The sequence below is a fragment of the Chaetodon auriga genome, chromosome 23 (genome assembly GCF_051107435.1).
Source record: "Chaetodon auriga isolate fChaAug3 chromosome 23, fChaAug3.hap1, whole genome shotgun sequence".
Taxonomy (NCBI): Eukaryota; Metazoa; Chordata; class Actinopteri; order Chaetodontiformes; family Chaetodontidae; genus Chaetodon; species Chaetodon auriga.
The window spans coordinates 3,739,872-3,760,228 of NC_135096.1; the positions used below are offsets into that span (position 1 = coordinate 3,739,872).

At 43.7% G+C, this 20,357-nt stretch overlaps 2 protein-coding genes across 2 annotated transcripts in view; one reads left to right on the forward strand and one right to left on the reverse strand.

The window, feature by feature from the left end:
- The window catches only part of LOC143316070 (uncharacterized), a 36,432-nt gene extending 34,218 nt beyond the window's left edge, over positions 1-2,214 (forward strand). The window contains exons 13-14 of the mRNA XM_076723784.1: positions 1,228-1,274; positions 1,440-2,214. Coding sequence (XP_076579899.1) covers positions 1,228-1,274; positions 1,440-1,990 — 598 coding nt within the window. The 3' untranslated portion in view covers positions 1,991-2,214. The remainder of the gene's footprint in view (positions 1-1,227; positions 1,275-1,439) is intronic.
- Positions 1-20,357, reverse strand: part of LOC143316313 (uncharacterized) — a 242,668-nt gene that overhangs the window by 85,225 nt on the left and 137,086 nt on the right. The window lies entirely within an intron of this gene.

Consider the following 20,357-nt stretch of genomic DNA (forward strand, 5'->3'; position numbering starts at 1 on the left):
AAAAATCGGCCCGGGCATTTCGAATCTGGACTGGCCCACCAGATATTGTTGGAAAAAAAATTAAGCCAACTTTCTTAACTGGTATCTTTACTCTAAACAAAGTGGTAAAAATAGTTGTCGTATATTACTGTATATATACAGTACTTACTTAAAGGAACACAAATGGTTGCTATGTAGAACTATGAACAATGCATGATGAAATCCATATCAATAAAAATTACCCAAGACCTCAGCAGCAACAACACTCAGCGAACAGATCAGAGTATTTCTTCAAACATGGCAACAGCAAAACACAGTCCTCAACAGTCCTCAACAAATGAGTGGCAGCATCCTTCAGTTCAAATTCGGTGCCAGCCACGGGTCTCTCCTCCTCCTGCCTCCCTCTCTTCTCCTCCAGCTGACGGCCACGTCAGCCGTCATCACGTGCTGGGGCCGAAGTAGAAGCTCCTGCTTCAGCTCCTCCAGGTCCAGCAAACATCTGTGTTAATTTAACACATTTGGCTGCCTCGGCTTGAAGGGCTTGCCTTTTTTTATCACGTAATTTCTCTGCGCCTCCTTTCCGCTTTCTTTTGCTCTCCATGTTCATTTGCCAAGCTCTTTCTCACAGTATGATCATGGATTGACAGCTGCGGCATGAGAGGGGGGGCAGGCATAAACCCTAGGCTGTAGGCTAATTGGTCCAGCCAAGAATCAATCACGACTGTGGACCCATTACCAGTTTTGTTTACCACAAGGCAACGGCCTATGTCGGGATGTTGGCCCGTCGGCCCACCGGGCAAATGCCCGGTATGCCCGATGGCCAGTCCACCCCTGATTGACAGTATTCACACTTCTAATGAACACATGAAGCATGGTCACATATGGGACACGACGAGGAGAACCGTGTCCAATAATCAATGATGAAAGCTCTGTTGGTTTGTTCAGTGAAGACAAAGTCAGACTGATTATTAATCATCACAGGTGGGAGAGCGAGAGAGCTATCAATGAGTGAAGCAGCTTAGAATAGAAGTCAACAACAGATTGAAATGAGGAAATGAGCTGATGAAGGCAGATTTAATGATGAGAGAGAATCAGTGTCGCTGTCAGTGTCTGAGCAGAGCTGAAGAGGTTTAGGGGCAGCAGGGAGAAGCAGGCCGGATCAACATATTGTGTTCATGAGAGTGATGTAACGTCCATGTTTGTATGCTGAAAGAGGAGGTGCTGCTCTGACCCCCCTCCTCCTTTCAGGGTGGAGCCTGCTGGAGTCCGATGGTTGAGACCAGGTCTGAGGAAGTGTAAGTGTGTCTTTAATTTGACTGATGAAAACAAAGCAGAGCACATTCAGCCATCTTCAAACTGTGACATCACTCATTCACATCTCTGATGTCATCATCAAACTGTCCATCAATCAACAGATGATGGATCAATAACTGCAGCTGTTTTCTTCTTCTCTCCATCAGATTCCTGTGAACTCAAACTGGACACAAACACAGTGAACAGAAACATCAAACTGTCTGACAACAACAGGACGATGACACATGTGGAGGAGGATCAGTCATATCCTGATCATCCAGACAGGTTTGACTGGTGGCCTCAGCTGCTGTGTGGAACTGGTCTGACTGGTCGCTGTTACTGGGAGGTCGAGTGGACAGGAGAGGTTGATGTATCAGTGAGTTACAGAAGAATCAGAAGGAAAGGAGACAGTGAAGAGTGTGTGTTTGGATGGAATGATCAGTCCTGGAGTCTGTGCTGCTCTCATGGTCTTTATTCTGTCCGTCACAATAAGAGAACAATGTCTATCTCCTCCTCCTCCTCTTCCTCCTCTGTCTCTCACAGAGTAGGAGTGTATGTGGACTGTCCTGCTGGCACTCTGTCCTTCTACAGAGTCTCCTCTGACTCACTGATCCACCTCCACACCTTCAACACCACATTCACTGAACCTCTTTATCCTGGCTTTGGGTTCTGGTCTGGGTCCTGGTCTGGTTCCTCAGTGTCTCTGTGTCCTCTGTAGGAGGGAGAGTCTCCTCCTGTTAGAGAAACACTGCTGAACAGATCATTTGAGTCTGTGCAGGATCTCAGTCACATCAGTCTTTCAGGTTATTGGAATAAATTGATCAATGAACTTTGTTGAAAATGATTGAAAAGATTCCTCATTTACTTTGTGAACTTCTTCCACTTCCAGTCCTTTAAAGATGGAAGCTGTGATCATTAAACTGTGGACACGCTGTTGACTTGAACCTTCAGCTGTGTGTTGATTTCAATTCTGGATCTTGTTCCAATCAAAGCTGAATGTGACTGTGAGTGTTTGTTGTGTCTCTCAGATCAGGACTAGAGGTCCACCGATATGGTTTTTTCAGGGCTGATACAAATTATTAGAAATCAAGGACACCGATAACCGTTAAAATATCAGATATCACCTTGATTGTTTCACTTCATGTTGTGTTTTCATGGTTCATTTTACTCAACAACATCGAGCTGAACCAAGAATCAAGTGAGCACAAACTAATTCCTGATGGCTGATAACACTTCAACTGTTTGTTGACGTATTAAGACATGAGGAAGGAGACAGCAACCTTCAAAATCCAAGACAAGTGACCACAGTGAGAGCAGCACATGTTTCCCTCAACACCAGAGACAACTTGAGGGACGTGGACCTCGTTAGCAGACGTCCACTTCATTCAAACAACTTTATTACCACCAACAAGTCTTCAGTTTGACCAGCAGAGGTTTTGTTGTCTGATAACATGTCGTGATACTGTTTGTGACTCAAACTTTGATTTGGAGTCAAGTTTCATCTTCGAAAGCAGAAAAACAAGTTTGGAAATCATTGTTAAACAAATCTGTCAAAGACTTTTAGAAAAGCCTTCAAACTTCAACGGTACATGAGAAACAACTGAAAAAAAGGAAACTTTTTTTTTTATGCTTTATTGTGTCAGTACAGTATACGACATTCCTACAATACACATCCTGTTATTTAAATAACTTGACACAATATTCAGTTCTTTGTTATCTTTCACCCGTGTGGCACAGTCAAACATAACCTTTCATAACCTAAAATAACCTAAATATTCTTCATCCTTTCGAAGGCCATTAAAACCTATTCCCAACCATAAAGTGTGTTTATTAAATTGGCCCAATTTCCCAAACATCTGTTCTATTATGTGTATGACTTCTGACCAATAAATAAATTTGCTGAACATCACTGGTGTTCTAAAATACCGTATATTTATCTTCCAAGCATATTCTTGGCAGAAGGCCATTTTATGTTTGAGAAATGATCTTTAAGACTCTGATTCCACTCGTCATCTGATATAGATGTTTTCAGTTCTATCTGCCATTTATCCTTAATGTTATTTATGTCTTCGGTTCTGTAATCCTGAAATATTTGATACATTTGTCCAGTTATATTTTTCAAATTATGGTTTTGATTGGCCTTTATCATATGTCTCAGAATGGGATGGAGATCTCCAAGAGATGTAATTTGGACTTTTTCCTTCAAATAGTTTCTCACTTGCAAATATCTGTAAAAGTGATTCTTGTTTAAACCATATCGATTTACTGTATTTTCAAAAGAATCCATTGCTTCTTCCTTGTACATTTGACAGAATCTTGTGAGGCCCTTACTCTCCCATTTTTTAAAAACATCATCAATACTATTTGGAATAAAATCTGGATCCCAGGCTATCTCTCTTAAACAAGTGATTTCCTGTTCCTTAACTCTGGTTATTTTACATATTCTTCTCCAGATTTTACTTTGTGTTTTAATCTGTGCTTTTTTCCAAAATGAGAAAATCAAAGTACTGAGTGATTCAGCCAAATTAAACTCAATGAGTTTCCATTTGGGTCTCATCTCATTATTCATCCATATTAAAGTTGGTTTCACCTGTGCTGAGTAATAGTAGTGTAATGGGAATTCTTATTATTCATCTTCTCTGTACTTAATCGTAAGTATTCACTGTCTTAAAGACAAATGAACAACCATATCATATGATTCGGTGCGTCCGTGTGTCATAATCTGCTGACCATGTTATTATGCACTGATTAAGTGAACCTTGTGTCCTGATTGCACAACACATTATGACGTGTAGTCATCCTGTCTACAAAGATAATATATTGTATATAATCTATCAACTTCTTCTGCTCCGGGCTCTTTCTTGTCATCTCACACTCGAGACAACAAGAAGGGAGTCTGTCTGCAGGCGTCAGAATAAACTCACAGAAAGACAACGAAAATTGGCAGAACAGTAGTTTTCGCTCCGTGGCTTTCGGTAGGGCGTCCTTAGCCTGTTTGTGGATTTCAAAAAGCACAGAGGACAGGTTTGCGCAATAACGTAACATTTCATCTTCGCATTGGCTGGTATGAGGGAGTTGCCTCTTAACCGGTCCAATCCCTGTATTCATTGGCCGTGCAAAGAGGATTTCAAACGGGCTGAGGCCGTTTCTGCTTCTGACCCTAGCTCTCATGTGCATCAAAACAATCGGTAGTGCTTTTGTCCAAGTTAAACCAGTTTCATCACAGCATTTAGCTAACTTGCCTTTCAATGTACCATTCTCTCTTTCAACAGCCCCCCCGCTTGCTGGGTGATAGGCACAATGTTGCCTCATGTCAATACCAAAATACTCACCCACGCTCTTCAGGGCTGTGCTCACGAAAGGTGTACCATTGTCAGATGAGATCTTACCTGGAATTCCCCATCTGGGAATTATTTCTCTGATTAAAGCTTTTGCTACTGCTGCTGAATCCTGTTTAGAAGTGGGAAAAGCTTCCACCCACTTGGAAAACATGTCAACAAAAACCAAACAGTATTTCTTTCCCTCGCTAGGTGTCAGCTCAATGAAGTCCATTTGTAAGTGATCAAAAGGTTTTTGTGGTGGTGGATGAGCACTCTGTTGTATCTGGATGCCTCTGCCTGCATTGTTAGTAGCACAGATCACACAACTTTGACAAAATTTTTGGGAGAAGTTAGAGAAACCCTTTGTGAACCAATATCTCTGTATTTCACTCATCATACCCCCTTTTGACACATGATCTCTTCTATGTGTCAACTTAGCATAATGAGGAAACAAATATTTAGGCAAACATGGTTTATCATTTGGCCCGTATCACACTTTGTTAGAAAAAGAGTAGCCTGCTTTTTTCCAAGCCAGCCTCTCTTCATGGCCGGCTCTGGCCTGCAGGTCCTGCAAATCAGCTGTGGGTGTCAATGGTGAGTCAACAATGGCAAGACATTGCATGTTGTTTTTAGTGTTATCTAGCCGTGCTGCTGCCTTAGCTGCAGCATCCGCTCTGGCGTTCCCCTGTGAAACAAAATCATCATTGTTTGTGTGTGCTTGGCATTTGCAGATAGCGACCTGTTTTGGAAGGAGGACAGCATCGAGAAGTGCAGCAACCATGGTGTGATGGGCAATCGGTTTGCCCGTGGAAGTTAAAAAATCCCTGTTGGCCCAAAGACGGCCAAAATCATGTACCACTCCCCATGCATATCTGCTGTCAGTATATATGTTAACTGTTTTATCAGAAGCAAGTTTGCATGCTTCTGTCAGTGCAACCAATTCTGCGGCTTGTGCAGAATAATTTGAGGGGAGTGGCTGTGCAACAATTGTGTCATGTAGTGTTGTAATAGCAAAGCCTGCTTGGTTTTTACCGATTGTTGAGTTTCTCGAGGCTGAACCATCCACAAACAGTTCTCGGTCAGCATTCTGTAAAGGTGTGTCCTGCAGATCGGGCCTGGGAGAACAGGTTTCATTCATGACCGCCACGCAGTCGTGTGGTTGTCCATCATCTGGTGTAGGGAGAAAATTTGCAGGGTTAAGAACATTGCATCTTTTAACAGTGATGTTAGGCATGTCAAGCAGAATCGTGTTATATCTGAGCCACCTTGCTGTTGACAGTTGAGAAGTTTTCTGTTCAAGCAAAATCATTGAAACAGCATGTGGTACCAGTAGAGTGAGATCAGCATAGCCTACAATGTCACGTGATGCTATCACAGCTTTTTCAGCAGCTGCCACAACTCTAAGGCATGTAAGAAGGACCATTGCTCAGTGGTCCCAAATCCTCTTTTCAGATGAAAGTACATTTTGTATTTCATTTGGAAATCAAGGTCCCAGAGTCTGGAGGAAGAGTGGAGAGGCACAGAATCCAAGTGGCCAAGTCCAGTGTGAAATAAATCAACATACTTTTCACAAGTTGGACTTTTTTTGTTATAAATCCTTTTTTTGGATTGATCTCATGAAATATTCTAATATGTTGGGATGCTGGATTTTTGATTTTCAAGAGTTGTAAGCCATAATTATCCAAATTAAAACAAGACAGGCTATAAATATTTCAGTCTATGTGTAATTAAGAAGAGAGATTAAATCTGCAGACCCAATTTACTGTATATAAAGAGAAATTCAACCTCACTTGCGTTGCATTGCAACCTGAACCCTGTCTCCTGTGAAATCGAACAACATCTTCAACAGATATTGAGGTGGCACTACAAGTACTGGATGCGGTGGTGTGTGCCCTCAGACTCTCTCACTGTCTTCATCATCACACTCTGTCGAACCGTCAACGTCATGGAGTTTTGTGAATCCTGCTGGAAGTTGATGAGGAAGGTGTTGGGGACTCACCTCGGCCACAGTGCCGTTTACACTATGTGCCGCATAATGGAAGAGAGGGTGTACATGGAGGATGCACCATTGCTGAGAGGAGCTGTGTTCTTTGTTGGAATGGCACTATAGAGCGCCTGCTGCAGCCGATCCAGACAACAGGCAGTGCGGCCTAGACAGGAGACGTGTGGAAATCGGGGAGAGCGTGCATTGGCCTGATGGTTTTTGGCCAAGGTCACGCCCACACATCGTCTTTGACCTTTTCACCCAGGTGACAGAGCAAAGTGTCCCCTCCATCTCTGAAGACCAAGTTTGTATTTATGAGAATTTCTCTTCTTCTGTTTACTCTTTTCTCTCGTTTCCCACTTGCCGACCTCGAGCAGCCGAGGCCCAGCCTTCACTTTAACCAAAGAGTCCATTCTGTAACATTCTGTATTATTTGTGCCACATATTGATCTCACTTTAAATGACAATTTACATCACCCCAATGGGCTTTACAGTCTGTACAAAGTGTGACATCCTCTGTCCTTAGACCCAGCAAGCCTGAAGTGGTATTGCATCTAGATTTATAGCTTATGTTCACTGTTCATTGGAACTATTGTTGACAGAGAGATGCTCAGTCGCAAAAGCAGGATCGGCCAAAAGACTGAGGCTGTAGTTTGGACTGTTGACCAGTAGATGGAGACAAATGATAAGGCTTGGCAGCTGGGACAGACTCAGCGAGTCCTCTGGAGCCAGCTCCTAAGAGATTTCTGAATGATAGAAATCAGGAAAACACACTAGATTAACCAGCTGTATGTGCCGTGACAGACAAAGAGACCCACCCTTTTTCAGGTTTGTTTGATTTCCTCACCTGTCAAATCTTTTTATCCTCTGTTGTTTTGATTTCCAATGTTATTTCATTACTTGGTGTGCACTTCGTTTTGGAACCTTTACTGTTATTGTTATTACTTTATTAATATTTACTTTTTAATTACATTGATCTCCTAATAATAATGATAATCATCATAATGACAATAATACACCATGTCTAACACAACTATGCTGTCCAGCAGTTTCTGACAGCAGCCGAGTGGAAGTATTTCATTTTGAGCACCTGATTTCACTCTTTCTCAATTTCCCCCCCTAAAATCAAAGCTTTTGTAACCCAAAGTGTCACAGGGGACATTTTGGGTTACAAAACAGCACAGGGGTGCCATTTCCGGTATCAGCATTGGAAAAATGGAGCCAATCCGATGTACAGAACGGAGGCTACATGCTTGGCCACTCTGATTGGCTAAGAGGGTGCGTGATCAACAGGTGATGCTGTGTTGGGTGGGCTAAAACTTTCCAGAAGGAGTTGGAAGATGGAAAGGTAAGATGCGGCCCCGTCAGCTCTTCAAAAAGTCCACATTTTAAGCATATTCTGTGTGTCGGAATGCATTTTTATGAGAAATTAGACATTTAAGGCATTTCAACCTGTTGACACGCTCACACAAAATTACCAGGATAACGCCCACCAAGTTGCGCCGCTATTTATTATAACAGTGGAACAGGCAGAGGAATTAGTGATGTGTTGGTCGGAAATTTAGGGTTACAAAACATCATAGGCCACCGCCCAACGCATCTGAAGAGGGTGTGTATGAAAACCAACACACAAGAGGAAAGGGAGCAAGAAGCATCCAGAGCAATTGCCTCCCAGAACTGATTTGCCAGAGAGGGCAGAGTTTGGGACTTCTCAGAGCTCGAGGAGTATTGCAAAGATCCAGCTTCTTGTGTCAGCCTATGCCTTCGCCTTCAGAGTCGAGGATTCATAGTCACCAACACTCCTCAAATGTGCCCGACAGTTCAGCCAACTCAGAGGTATGCTGATCTTATTACCACTGCACTGTGACTTGCACTGATGTAGTGACTAATACAGCTTTTCTACTCTGTGTTACCTCAGTGACTTTTGCAACAGGTCTCAAAAGAAGGATGTCCTTACTGCTGCACAGAGGGATGTTGATTATATCCACCAAAAACTAATCAGTGGCGATTACATCCCCAACACTGCAGTCACATCTTTCAGACACTACTGTGAGGTTATCCTGCTGTTGGAGCACCAACTGACAGGGAAAGAAGTTAATTATTTTTCTTTGTTTCTCTGGAGTTTTTGGAATGCTACTTCAACAACATCAGAGACAAGACAGACCAGGGCAAGTTCTTCCTTGGAGAAGGTGGGGTCCCATTGTCCAACCCTGCATCAGATTTACAACGGCTGAAGTCAAAATGAGTAATCAGTATTACTCCATCAAAAGCATGCTCTATGAATCTTTCAAGGCTTTGATTTGACTCATAGCAATTAAACAGACGAGGACACATTGCAGCTGTTTTTGTTTCATTCGTTGTGTTGAACTGCTGTCAAATTGGTCTACACACACCCGCATCCCTGCAGGACTGGGATGCTTATTGCAGGGCCTTCCCTGTAACACTGACTGGTGACCCGCCTTTAAAAGACCAATGTACAAAGGCTGGTTTTCTACACTACCGGCCTTACTACCACAAGTGGAGGGATCTCCGACTTAGGCAGCGGAGTCAATACATACTATATATATATATATGCGTACATATGTATGCATATATATATATATATATGCATACATATGTACGCATATATATGTACGCATATATATGCATACATACGTACGCATATATATGTATATATGTGTATGCATATATACATATGCATATATATGTATATATGTGCGTATATATATATACATACATACACATATATACATACACATATATATACATACGCATGCATATATATATACACACACACACACACACACATACATACATACATACATACATACACATACATACTGTACACATGTAGTATATATATATGTATATGTATATATGTCTCTGTGTGTGTGTGTATGGAGTACATAAAGGTGAGTAGCACAAATATGCTACTCACCTTTATGTACTCCATCATACAGCTCATTCCATTGACAGGAAAGGCAACCCCCACTCATGCAGCCCGAATACAGAAGACACTGGACAAGGAGACAGCGTTGACATCAAACAGACCCACTGTCGATGACCTTGTGAAGGCCGGGGTTCCCCCTCAACAACAAATTGAGGACAACAATCTCCTGATCCGCTCAGTCGCTTAGCAGAATTGGAAGGGCTTGGCCTTTAAGGACTTTGGAGAGGAAAAAGGCAAAGGTACATGCACACATGACTTGCAATCCAATCCCCAATTTTAAGTGAGTGATTACTTCTATGTGCATGTGTTGAGTCGGTGCTCTCAATTATTAAATGTTCATTTATTATTTTGTGTTTATGATGGGCAAACTTAATGTTATGTTACATTTATTGAGTGTTTGAGTTGATTGAGGACTGATTGATTGCAGCTGTCTGATGTCCATTGTGGGCGTGTTTAATAAAAGTCTCGCACCCGCAGCTGAGTTCAGTTGTGTGTAGGTGACCTGGGAAACAGCAGAGCGTCTCCGATTCATTTCTCCTTGTATACGGTGCTTTTTCTCTGACTTCTGGGTTGACAATGCTGTGCCGCTGTATAGCCCTACTCTGTCAACAGGTTATGGGCCCAGAGTAATCCAGAGACAGTTTAGTGTGTTTCCACCGTGTGAGATGATTAGATGCTGTTAGCACCATGAGCAGAAGAATCACAGACACAAGCTGCTGGTCCCGGCTCCTATTTGACGGAGATGAAAAGAATTACAACTATGGGAGAAGAAGTTTTTGGGCCGCCATCGTCTGCAGGGCCTGAAAAACATTGTTTTAAATGACACCGACACGGAAGACACAGAGGAGCTGCGAGTGGATGCAGCCAAGAATGCCGAGGCTTTGATGACAAAAGTAGCAGATGACAGCCGAGAAGCTCTGAAGATTTTAAGGGACTATTAACAAGGTAAAGGAAAGCCACGCATAATCAACCTTTATACAGAACTGACATCACTTCAAAAGTCAGTCAGTGAAAGTGTGACTGAATATGTGATCCGTGCTGAGACCACAATCACAGCTTTGAGAAATGTTGGAGAAACGTTAAGTGACGTTATGGTTCTGAAGGGGCTGCCTGAGTCCTTCAAACCATTTGCGGTTCATATTACACAGCGTGCTGAGAACGTATCGTTTGCAGAGTTTAAAACAAAGCTACGCAGCTACAAGGACACAGAGAAGATGCGGGCTGCAGCAACAGATGACGACGTGATGAAGGCGCGCATGCAGCAGCAGAGGGGGAGACCTGCCAGCGCAGGTGACCGGGGAGCAGAGAGGGCAGCAGCTGACCTGGCGTGCTTCAAATGCGGCCCGAAGGGACACCTGGCCAGAGCCTGCCAGCGACAGTTGTGGTGCAGTCACTGCAGGAGCACCGCACACCGGGACACCACCTGCAGAAGGAAACAGCGCAGAGACCAAGACGACGCATGCAATGTCTCCAGGGGGGTCGACTACGGGGCAACATCGCATATCATCACAGATCTCACCAAGTTCAGGTTTGATGGTTGAGGTTTGATGAGGAGTTCCAGGCTGAGACACACTGTGTGGAGCTGGCTGATGGCACTGCAACCATGATGACATTCAGAGGTTACAAAGTACACAGCCCCATACGGCAAGATCAAGTGTTTCAGATCTGACAATGGTTCTGAATACACAGGAAAAGGTTACCAGGCTCTACTCATTAAACATGGGATTAGACATGAGACATCAGCACCTTACTCTCCTCACCAGAATGGCACTGCTGAGCGCAATTGGCGCACACTTCTTGATATGGCACGGTGCATGTTGATTGAAAGTAATCTGCCAAAACAACTGTGGACTTATGCAGTCCAGACTGCTGCTGTGGAGAGGAACAGATGTTTTAATAAACGCACAAAGCAGACACCAATCCAAGCACTGACAGGCAGACAGCCGAACCTGCCTAGAACGCAGAGGTTTGGGTTGGAGTGTTTTGCTTAAAAACAAGACAAAAGAAAATTAGATCCAAGGTGTGAAAAGGGTGTTTTCATCGGGTATGACAAAAACAGTCCAGCATACATTGTCTACTTTCCTGACACTAAGAAAGTGCAGAAGTGCAGGGTGGTAAAATTTGTGGCTAAAACAGGTGGAGGGCAGCAGACACAGACTAACTTCCAAAAGTCCAGATCACCATGTCCCACTAGAACATAATCCTGAAGTGAGCCACCAGCCTGGAGTGAGCCGCCACCAACCACAGCCAGTAGAGGTCAAGTGTGAGCCTGAGCCCAGGTGTTACCCTTCAAGAGAGAGAAGGATGCCAGACAGATACACAGATTGTAGAATGTCTAAATATGTGTCTGATGACGAGACTGATCAAGTCCAGAAAGAAAGCAGTGGGGGGTAGATGGGTGTATGCTATTAAAAACAATCCTGATGGATCTGAGAAATACAAGGCCCGATATGTTGCTAAGGGATACAGTCAAAAGATGGGTGTAGATGATGAGGAGACATCTTCTCCTACAGCTAACTTGACTAGTATCAGAGTGCTGATGCAGAAAACAGCAAGAAAATTTGATTTTGCAGCAAATGGATGTAAAAACAGCCTACTTAAATGCACCAATAGACTGTGAGATTTACATGGAACAGCCAGAGGGGTACGAGGTGAAATCTCACACACATGAAAAGTTGGTGTGTAAGCTAGAGAGGTCACTGTATGGGCTAAAACAATCAGGCAGGAATTGGAACAAGGTTTTGCATGACTATCTAACCCAAAACAAGTTTGTACAGAACCAGGCTGACCACTGTGTTTACGCAAGGGAAACACAACATGATAAGGTGATCATGGTTATTTGGATTGATGACCTCATCATTGCAGCAAGTGATGAAAATGCATTGCAGCTTGTGAAAGACATGCTTACAGCAAGGTTCAAAATGAAGGATTTGGGCAAACTCAGATATTTTCTTGGCATTGATTTTAACCAGAGTGACAACTGTGTGACAATGTCACAGACAAAGTATGTTGAAAAAATCCTGGAGAGGTTCAACATGCAGGATTGTAAACCTAGATCCACACCGTGTGAACAAAAACTGAACTACGTGGATGATGCAGCACTGATGAATGATGACACAAGATACAGAGAGGCAGTAGGAAGCTTCATCTGTTTGATTGTGTGTACCAGATCTGATTTGAGCTGCACTGTAAGCAAATTGTCAAAGTACTTTACTGAACCTACTGCACAGCAATGGAGTACAGTTAAGCTGTACTGATGTATCTCAAAGGCACAATTAACAAAGAGTTGTGCTACAGGAAAAGTGATGAGAACTTGTATACAAGCATACAGTGAAACGGATTGGCCTGCTAATGTCAGTGATAGACAAAGTACATCAGGTTATTGTATGAGCCTAACAAAGGGTGGCACTTTAGTGGCATGGAAAACCAAAAGAAGCCAACTGTAGCACTGTCCAGTTGTGAGTCACAGTACAATGCACTTGCTCAAAGCCTCTTGAAAAATCTGTCACACCTCAAAACATCTGTGTGAAAAGACTTGGAAATTAGTGAAATCAAAGTGAATTCAACAAAATCCTGAGCTGAATCCTGTATGAGCTCTCAGGTCAATCCAGCAACACCTGGAGTGAAACCTCATCCATATAAGGACCTGTGTTCCAAAGCCCTGGTCCACTCCTTTGATACGTCACAAAGTGGCTTTGATCTATCAGAGATGACATCAACATTCCACTGAGCTCAGGGCTTGAGGGAGGTCATTGGTTTCCATAGCAACAATAAAGACAATATTGAAGTCCTCATTGGCAACTGCATGTAAAATCAATCAAACCAGAGAAATCCCTTCTGAACCCACTGAAAATTGTTAGAAACCAGCAAAAACTGCTGCAGGCTGACTGCTGGTCAACCTGTGAAAAACTCTGATACACCTGTCAGCCCGAAACACTGAGACACATAATGACCACTAAATCATACAAGATCACTAAAACAACTTTCTGTCAGCCTAGTATGAAACTGGGACATAAACATGAGAGGACCATGTCCATCATCCACATTACATGCACAGCCGTGATCCACGGGAACCTATGAGAGAAGAAAGCACAACAACACCAGGAAAGATGCTGAGGTACCAACACGCATTGATAGGAAATGAGTGTGTACAGATGGAGAGGCAGGTGTCCTCAATCAAAGTGAATTCAACAAAATCCTGAGGTGAATCTTGTATGGGCTCTCAAGTGATAAATCAAAGCAGAAACTACATGGAGATTTTGACAAAAATTGCATTTGTTGTGGCTGGATGACAGGCTTTATGGTGTGGCAACTGTTCAGACACCTCTAGTTATTGCCAACATAACTATGCAAGTCATCCATCTGTTAGCCCTCCATGTCTCGTTTCATGAAACTGTGTTATCCTAGAGGTCACATTATATTTCATCTTGGCTAAAACATACCAGAATCCTCAATTTCCTGAAGGTAGTCCTGGAGAAAGTTCATGATGTTTACTTCCATCTGGTGCTCGGCAGAACCAATCTCACTGAAGACAGGGCGGCTCCTTTCCAGGAGGAAGGCTGCATCCACCTTTAAGAAAAAGGAAGTGCATTTCAGTGCTACATTCAACATTGTACTTCTTGCAAAAGATGTTCATGTTCAATTAAAAGTAATTTAAGATGTAAGAATATACCTTGTCGTCTTCCCATGGAGCAAACAGTAGGAGGCAGAGTATTTTGAAACAATGTTAATCCAGTGTATACGCCTACATACCTGTGGACTTGTGCAGCATCCAGCCACCACAGATGTTTGCCAGTCTTGGATATGCACTCACAAGCAAATCTGAAAACTTAAGAGATAAAAGCATGGTTAAAGCTTTATTGCAATGACTTACATTTATGAACCACTGTGTATTTCATCATCGGAGTAGTGGTGGAGCGTGTGGACAACATCAAGTTCCTGGGCCTCCACATCACATCTGACCTCTCCTGGTCCATGAACACCTACCGCCTGGTGAAGAAGGCACAACAAAGGCTTTTCTTCCTCAGGAAACTGAAACGGGCTGGACTTTCCTCTCGGCTGCTCGTGAACTTTTACAGGGCCACGATCGAGAGTATACTCTGTCTCAGTGTGGCAGTGTGGTATGGCAGCTGCACGGCACAGGAGAGGAAACAACTGGCACGGGTGGTAAAAGCTGCACAAGGCATCGTGGGCTGCCTCCTTCCTGACCTGGACTCTATATATGCAGGCCGGGTCAAGAAGAGGGCAAGATCCATCGCCACGGACCCCAGCCACCCGGGCCACAGACTGTTTGTACCGCTTCCATCAGGAAAGCGGTACAGGAACATACGAACAACCACCAACAGACTGAGGGACAGCTTCTTCCCAAGAGCTGTCAGAGCCATCACCCCCTGCAGCACCTCACACACACCTCACCACCCCGCAGCAACAGCCACACACTCACCCCCCCCTGCAGTCACACATGCACATCTTTGAGTTATGTATATTGTATATACGTTTTAAATGTTGACTTTTTATGCCCTGTGAGTTTATTTTATCTTATTTGTGAGTTGATTTTATTTTATTTTATTTTATCTTATTTTATTATCTTTTTTTTTCTACACGGGGGTTGCAATGCAAATTTCGTTGACATGTCCATGCTCAATGACAATAAAAGCAATCTTGAATCTATGGAAAACAATGACCTCCCTCAAGCCCTGAGCTCAGTGGAATGTTGATGTCATCTCTGATAGATCAAAGCCACTTTGTGACATATCAAAGGAGTGGACCTCATTTATAAAACTTGCTTACACACAAAACAGGCAATCACGGGCAACCCGCATAATCATCAACACCCAAGTCTGCAGTGTTATAGATGTGTTCCTTCAGTGAGCTGTTAGGCCTACTACTGTATGCACAATGTTCATATATCATACTTCCATCTTCAAATGATACAGAGCGGTGGATGGCACTGATGGATTAGTATTAATTGTGACAAGGTGTGTAACAATCATTCAATTTGCTGAGTAAGCATATAAATAGTGCGGTGACACTCGTGAGTAATGCTGCACAATGGATGCGCTGGCACTGCTGGAAGATCACGCAAAAGGTAGGATCAGGATGGAGAGAAGTTTTAGGGACCACGGAGATTTCCTGCCCCATGATGATGACTGGCTAATAAACCATTTTAGATTCCCTAGAGCGGTGCTCTTGGATCTCTGTGCTGAACTGGGCCCAGTGTTAGATAGACCCACCCGCCGGAACCGCGCCATCCCGGTGCATATCCAGGTGCTGACCACTCGGGGGTTTCTGGCGACTGGCTCCTTTCAGTGGGAATTAGCCGACAGGTAAGTGTTTGATATGGACATGATCTTGACGAATGTCGTGGCACGGTGGCCTGGGTCAACACATGACTCATTCATCCTGATGCACAGTAGTGTAGGGAGCAGACTGCAGGCAGGCGCTGCGCATGATGGCTGGCTCTTGGGTAAGTACATAAACACCGTTGTATAGATTCTACCCATTAAAGCCTGATTTATAATTACTCTTCTGTTATACCTTGCAGGTGACAGTGGCTACCCCCTGAAGCACTGGCTCCTCACCCCTTTCACCAACCCGCAGAGCGCAGAGGAGGTGCGCTTCGCTGTGGCACACTCTTGCACGTGCTCCGTCGTGGAGGGAGCCATCGGCCTCCTCAAAGGTCGGTGGAGGTGTTTGGATGCCTCGGGGGGCAGACTGCTTTATCACCCTACAAAGGTGTGTAAAATAATAATGGCTTGTGGAGTTTTGCACAATGTGGCACTGGGGAATGCTGTTCCCCTCCCGCATGGCCTCCCTCCCCCACACCACAAGGCCCCCGATCCACAACCACCTCCCCGACATGAGGAATTTCAGCAGGGAGCAAGGCTCCTGCCACTCGTTTTTTTTATTTCATTTGTGACGCCACTACTGTGACCACCAAACAAAATATCCTTTCTGGCCTCCACCTCACCCACAAGCACCTCGATTTCAGTCTCCCGTTTCTTTTTCTTTTCTCTGCCATGATCGAGCGTAAAATGCCATTGATCAGCAGGCATATTTATATGCAAAGCCATTCATGAGGTACTTTGCATTGACCATTCATGGTAAAATGTGGGTGTGTCGGAGGCGGGATGTGAGGTGAATCCACCTGCGCAATCTTCCAGGTGGAGTGTGATTTATAAAGGGAAAATTGCGTGCAGGTGTGAGTACGCACGGTTTTATAAATCCGAATATTTTTTGGCGTACGCCATTTTCAGCTTTTGGGCGTACGCACACTTTTAGTATGGATTCTACACAATGTTTTATAAATGAGGCCCCTGGTCAGTGACCAGCAGGATTCACCTCACATCCCGCCCCCGACACACCCACATTTTGCCACGAATGGTCAATGCAAAGTACCTCATGAATGGCTTTGCATATAAATATGCCTGCTGATCAATGGCATTTTACGTTCGATCATGGCAGAGAAAAGAAAAAGAAACGGGAGACTGAAATCGAGGTGCTTGTGGGTGAGGTGGAGGCCAGAAAGGATATTGGTGGTCACAGTAGTGGCGTCACGAATAAAATAAAAAAAATGAGCGGCAGCACGTCGTCACCGCAGTGAATAGTTCCAGTGCCACAGAGTCTGTGGCAGAAATGAAAAAGAAGTGTGTTGACCCAGACCACCGTGCCACTACATTTGTCAAGATCATGTCCGAGGTACAAATAATTTGTACATTGAGTGAATGCACATTTTTTCGATTCACATAAGCAAATTCATTTTCACTCGGAGCCCTTATAGCAATGTGAGTGCAGTCAATTGCGCCGATTACATTTGGGAAACCGGACATTGCTGCAAATTGCCTTTTAATGTTGGCCTGTTCACCCACAGTGTAAGAAAACCTGATTTATCGACGGGTCATTTTTATAATGCCATCCAAAACGGCTGGCATTATGGTGCTGAGGGATGGCTGCGATATCCCAGACCTAAGGACACAATTTAACTGAATTATATCATACCCAAAAGGGGCTTTAGACAGACAATGTAACATTATATAATATTAATCATATCAAACACTTACCTGTCGGCTAATTCCCACTGAAAGGAGCCAGTCGCCAGAAACCCCAGAGTGGTCAGAACCTGGATATGCACCAGGATGGCGCGGTTCCGGCGGGTGGGTCTATCTAACACTGGGCCCAGTTGAGCACCGCTCTAGGGAATCTAAATCGGCTTATTAGCCAGTCATCATCATGGGCCAGGGAATCTCCGTTGTCCCTAAAACTTCTCTCCATCCTGATCCTACCATTTGCGTGATCTTCCAGCAGTGCCAGTGCACCCATTGTGCAGCATTACGCACGAGTGTCACCGCACTATTTATATGCTTACTCGGCAAATTGAATGATTGTTACACACCTTGTCAGAATTACTACTAATCCATCAGTGCCATCCACCGCTCTGTATCATTTGAAGATGGAAGTATGATATATGAACATTGTGCATACAGTAGTAGGCCTAACGGCTCATTAAAGGAACACATCTATAACACTGCAGACTTGGGTGTTTATGATTACGCGGGTCTATAAGTCTGATATGTGATGACATGAAATGTATGAGATCAATCTGGCTTCAATTCACCACCTCACCATCTGCACCGCCAGTTTCCCCGTCTCCAAAATGTTCGTACGCAAGCATCAAAGTTGGCGTACCGGTGCGCACATTCTCACGCTAAGTTTATTTTTACAAATCACAACATTTGCGTAGGAAGTTGCGTACGCAACTTTCAAGCCTCGTTTTGTGTGTAAGCAAGTTTTATAAATGAGGCCGCTGGTCACTGACCAGGTGAGCCTGAGAAGCTCAGTGTGATGCTGCCCTCTGGTGGCTGCAGCAGTCTGTGCTGCTGATGGTTTATGTGGATTTTCATTGTGATGGTTGACTTTGAAGAGTTGCTGCAGGATGTTGATGTTTGTTTTCTTTCTGCTCATGAAGCTTTATTGAAACAGGAGTCCGTCTCTGCTGGTCTTTAACTGGAACAGCTTCAAATATTCTCACAGCTTCACACCATGTTTTCATTGGTTTGAAGAAAACTGTGTTTAAAGCTCAGTCGCAGGCAGAAATGAGCACTTCCAGAGTTTTTTAAGACGCTGATTGATTTTCTCTTCAGTTCCTGAAATGAATCCAGTGTGAACCATCAGAAATAAAGACAGACTTGCTGCAGTGATGGTCCTGAGTGGGTTCCAGACGGCTGCTGGTTCTGGTCTTGGTGCTTGAATCAGCTCTGAGTTCACTGAGCTGTTTGGTGAAGCAGGGCTTGTGGTTTTGGACCTCATGATAGTTTTGGTTGTGAGGCAGACCTGCTGACAGAAGCTGATCTGGAGGTGCAGCTCAAAAAATTTGAATATTGTGAAAAAGTTCAATATTTTTTCAGTCATTTCAGAAAGTGAAACTCATGTATTCTATAGATTCATGACACACAGAGTGAAATATTGCAGCCTGTATTTCTTGTAATGTTGATGATTACGGCTTACAGCTAATGAAAACCCAAAATTCAGTCTCAGAAAATTAGAACATTGTGAAAAAGTTCAATATTGGAAACTCATGGCGTCACACTCTGATCAGCTAATTAACTCAAAGCACCTGCAAATGTTTCCTGAGGCTTTAAATGGTCTCAGTCTGGATCAGTAGGCGACTCAATCATGGGGACGACTGCTGACCTGACAGATGTCTAGAAGACACTCATTGACATACTCCTCAATGCTGGAGGCTGGAGTCAGCGCATCAAGAGCCAACAGACAAACGTGTCCTTGAAATGAGCTACAAGTGTCACAGTCCTCGTGTCAAGCCTCTCCTGAACCTGGACTAAGGAGAAGAAGGACCATTGCTCAGTAGTCCCAAGTCCTCTTTTCAGATGAAAGTACATTTTGTATTTCATTTGGAAATCGAGGTCCCAGAGTCTGGAGGAAGAGTGGAGAGGCACAGAATCCAAGTGGCCTGAAGTCCAGTGTGAAATAAATCAACATACTTTTCACAAGTTGGACTTTTTTTGTTATAAATCCTTTTTTTGGATTGATCTTATGAAATATTCTAATATGTTGAGATGCCGGATTTTTGATTTTCATGAGTTGTAAGCCATAATTATCCAAATTAAAACAAGAAAGGTTATAAATATTTCAGTCTATGTGTAATAAATCTAAAATATGTGTGGTTTTCACTATTTGAATTAAATAACAGGAAAACATGAACTTTTCCATGATATTCTAATTTTCTGAGATGCAGCTGTTCTTGTACTTTACTTGAATATTTCTGCCAGGTTTCACAGCCAAGATCCAGGTTCTGTACAGTGACATTGCGAGTGTTCTGAAAATTAATGGAGCTCTGAGTGCCCCTTTTAGTGATCAGAGGGGGGTCAGACAGGGCTGCTCTTTGTCCGGCATGCTCTACTCATGAGCCATCGAGCCTCTGCTTCAGACGCTGAGATGTGATCTGAGTGGTGTTCGTTTGGCTGACTGTGACGTCTCTCTAAACTGTTAGCATTCGCAGACGATGTCATCATCCTGGTCTACACACAGAGAGACATCGATACATGAATACAGTCAACCTGTTCACTTCCGTATCATCAGCCAAAGCAAACTGGGGGAAGAGTGAGACGGTCATGGTGGGGGACAGGCTGGGAGATCGGCTCAGGCTACCTGGAGGATTAGTCTGGAAGAAAGGGGGGCTAAAGTATCTGGGAGTCTTTCTGGGAAGCAACATGTTTTTACAGAAAAACTGGGACGAAGTTTTAGAAAAGGTCAAAGGTCGGCTCATGAAGTGGAAGTGGATTTTACCCAAAATGTCTTAAAGAGGCCATGTTCT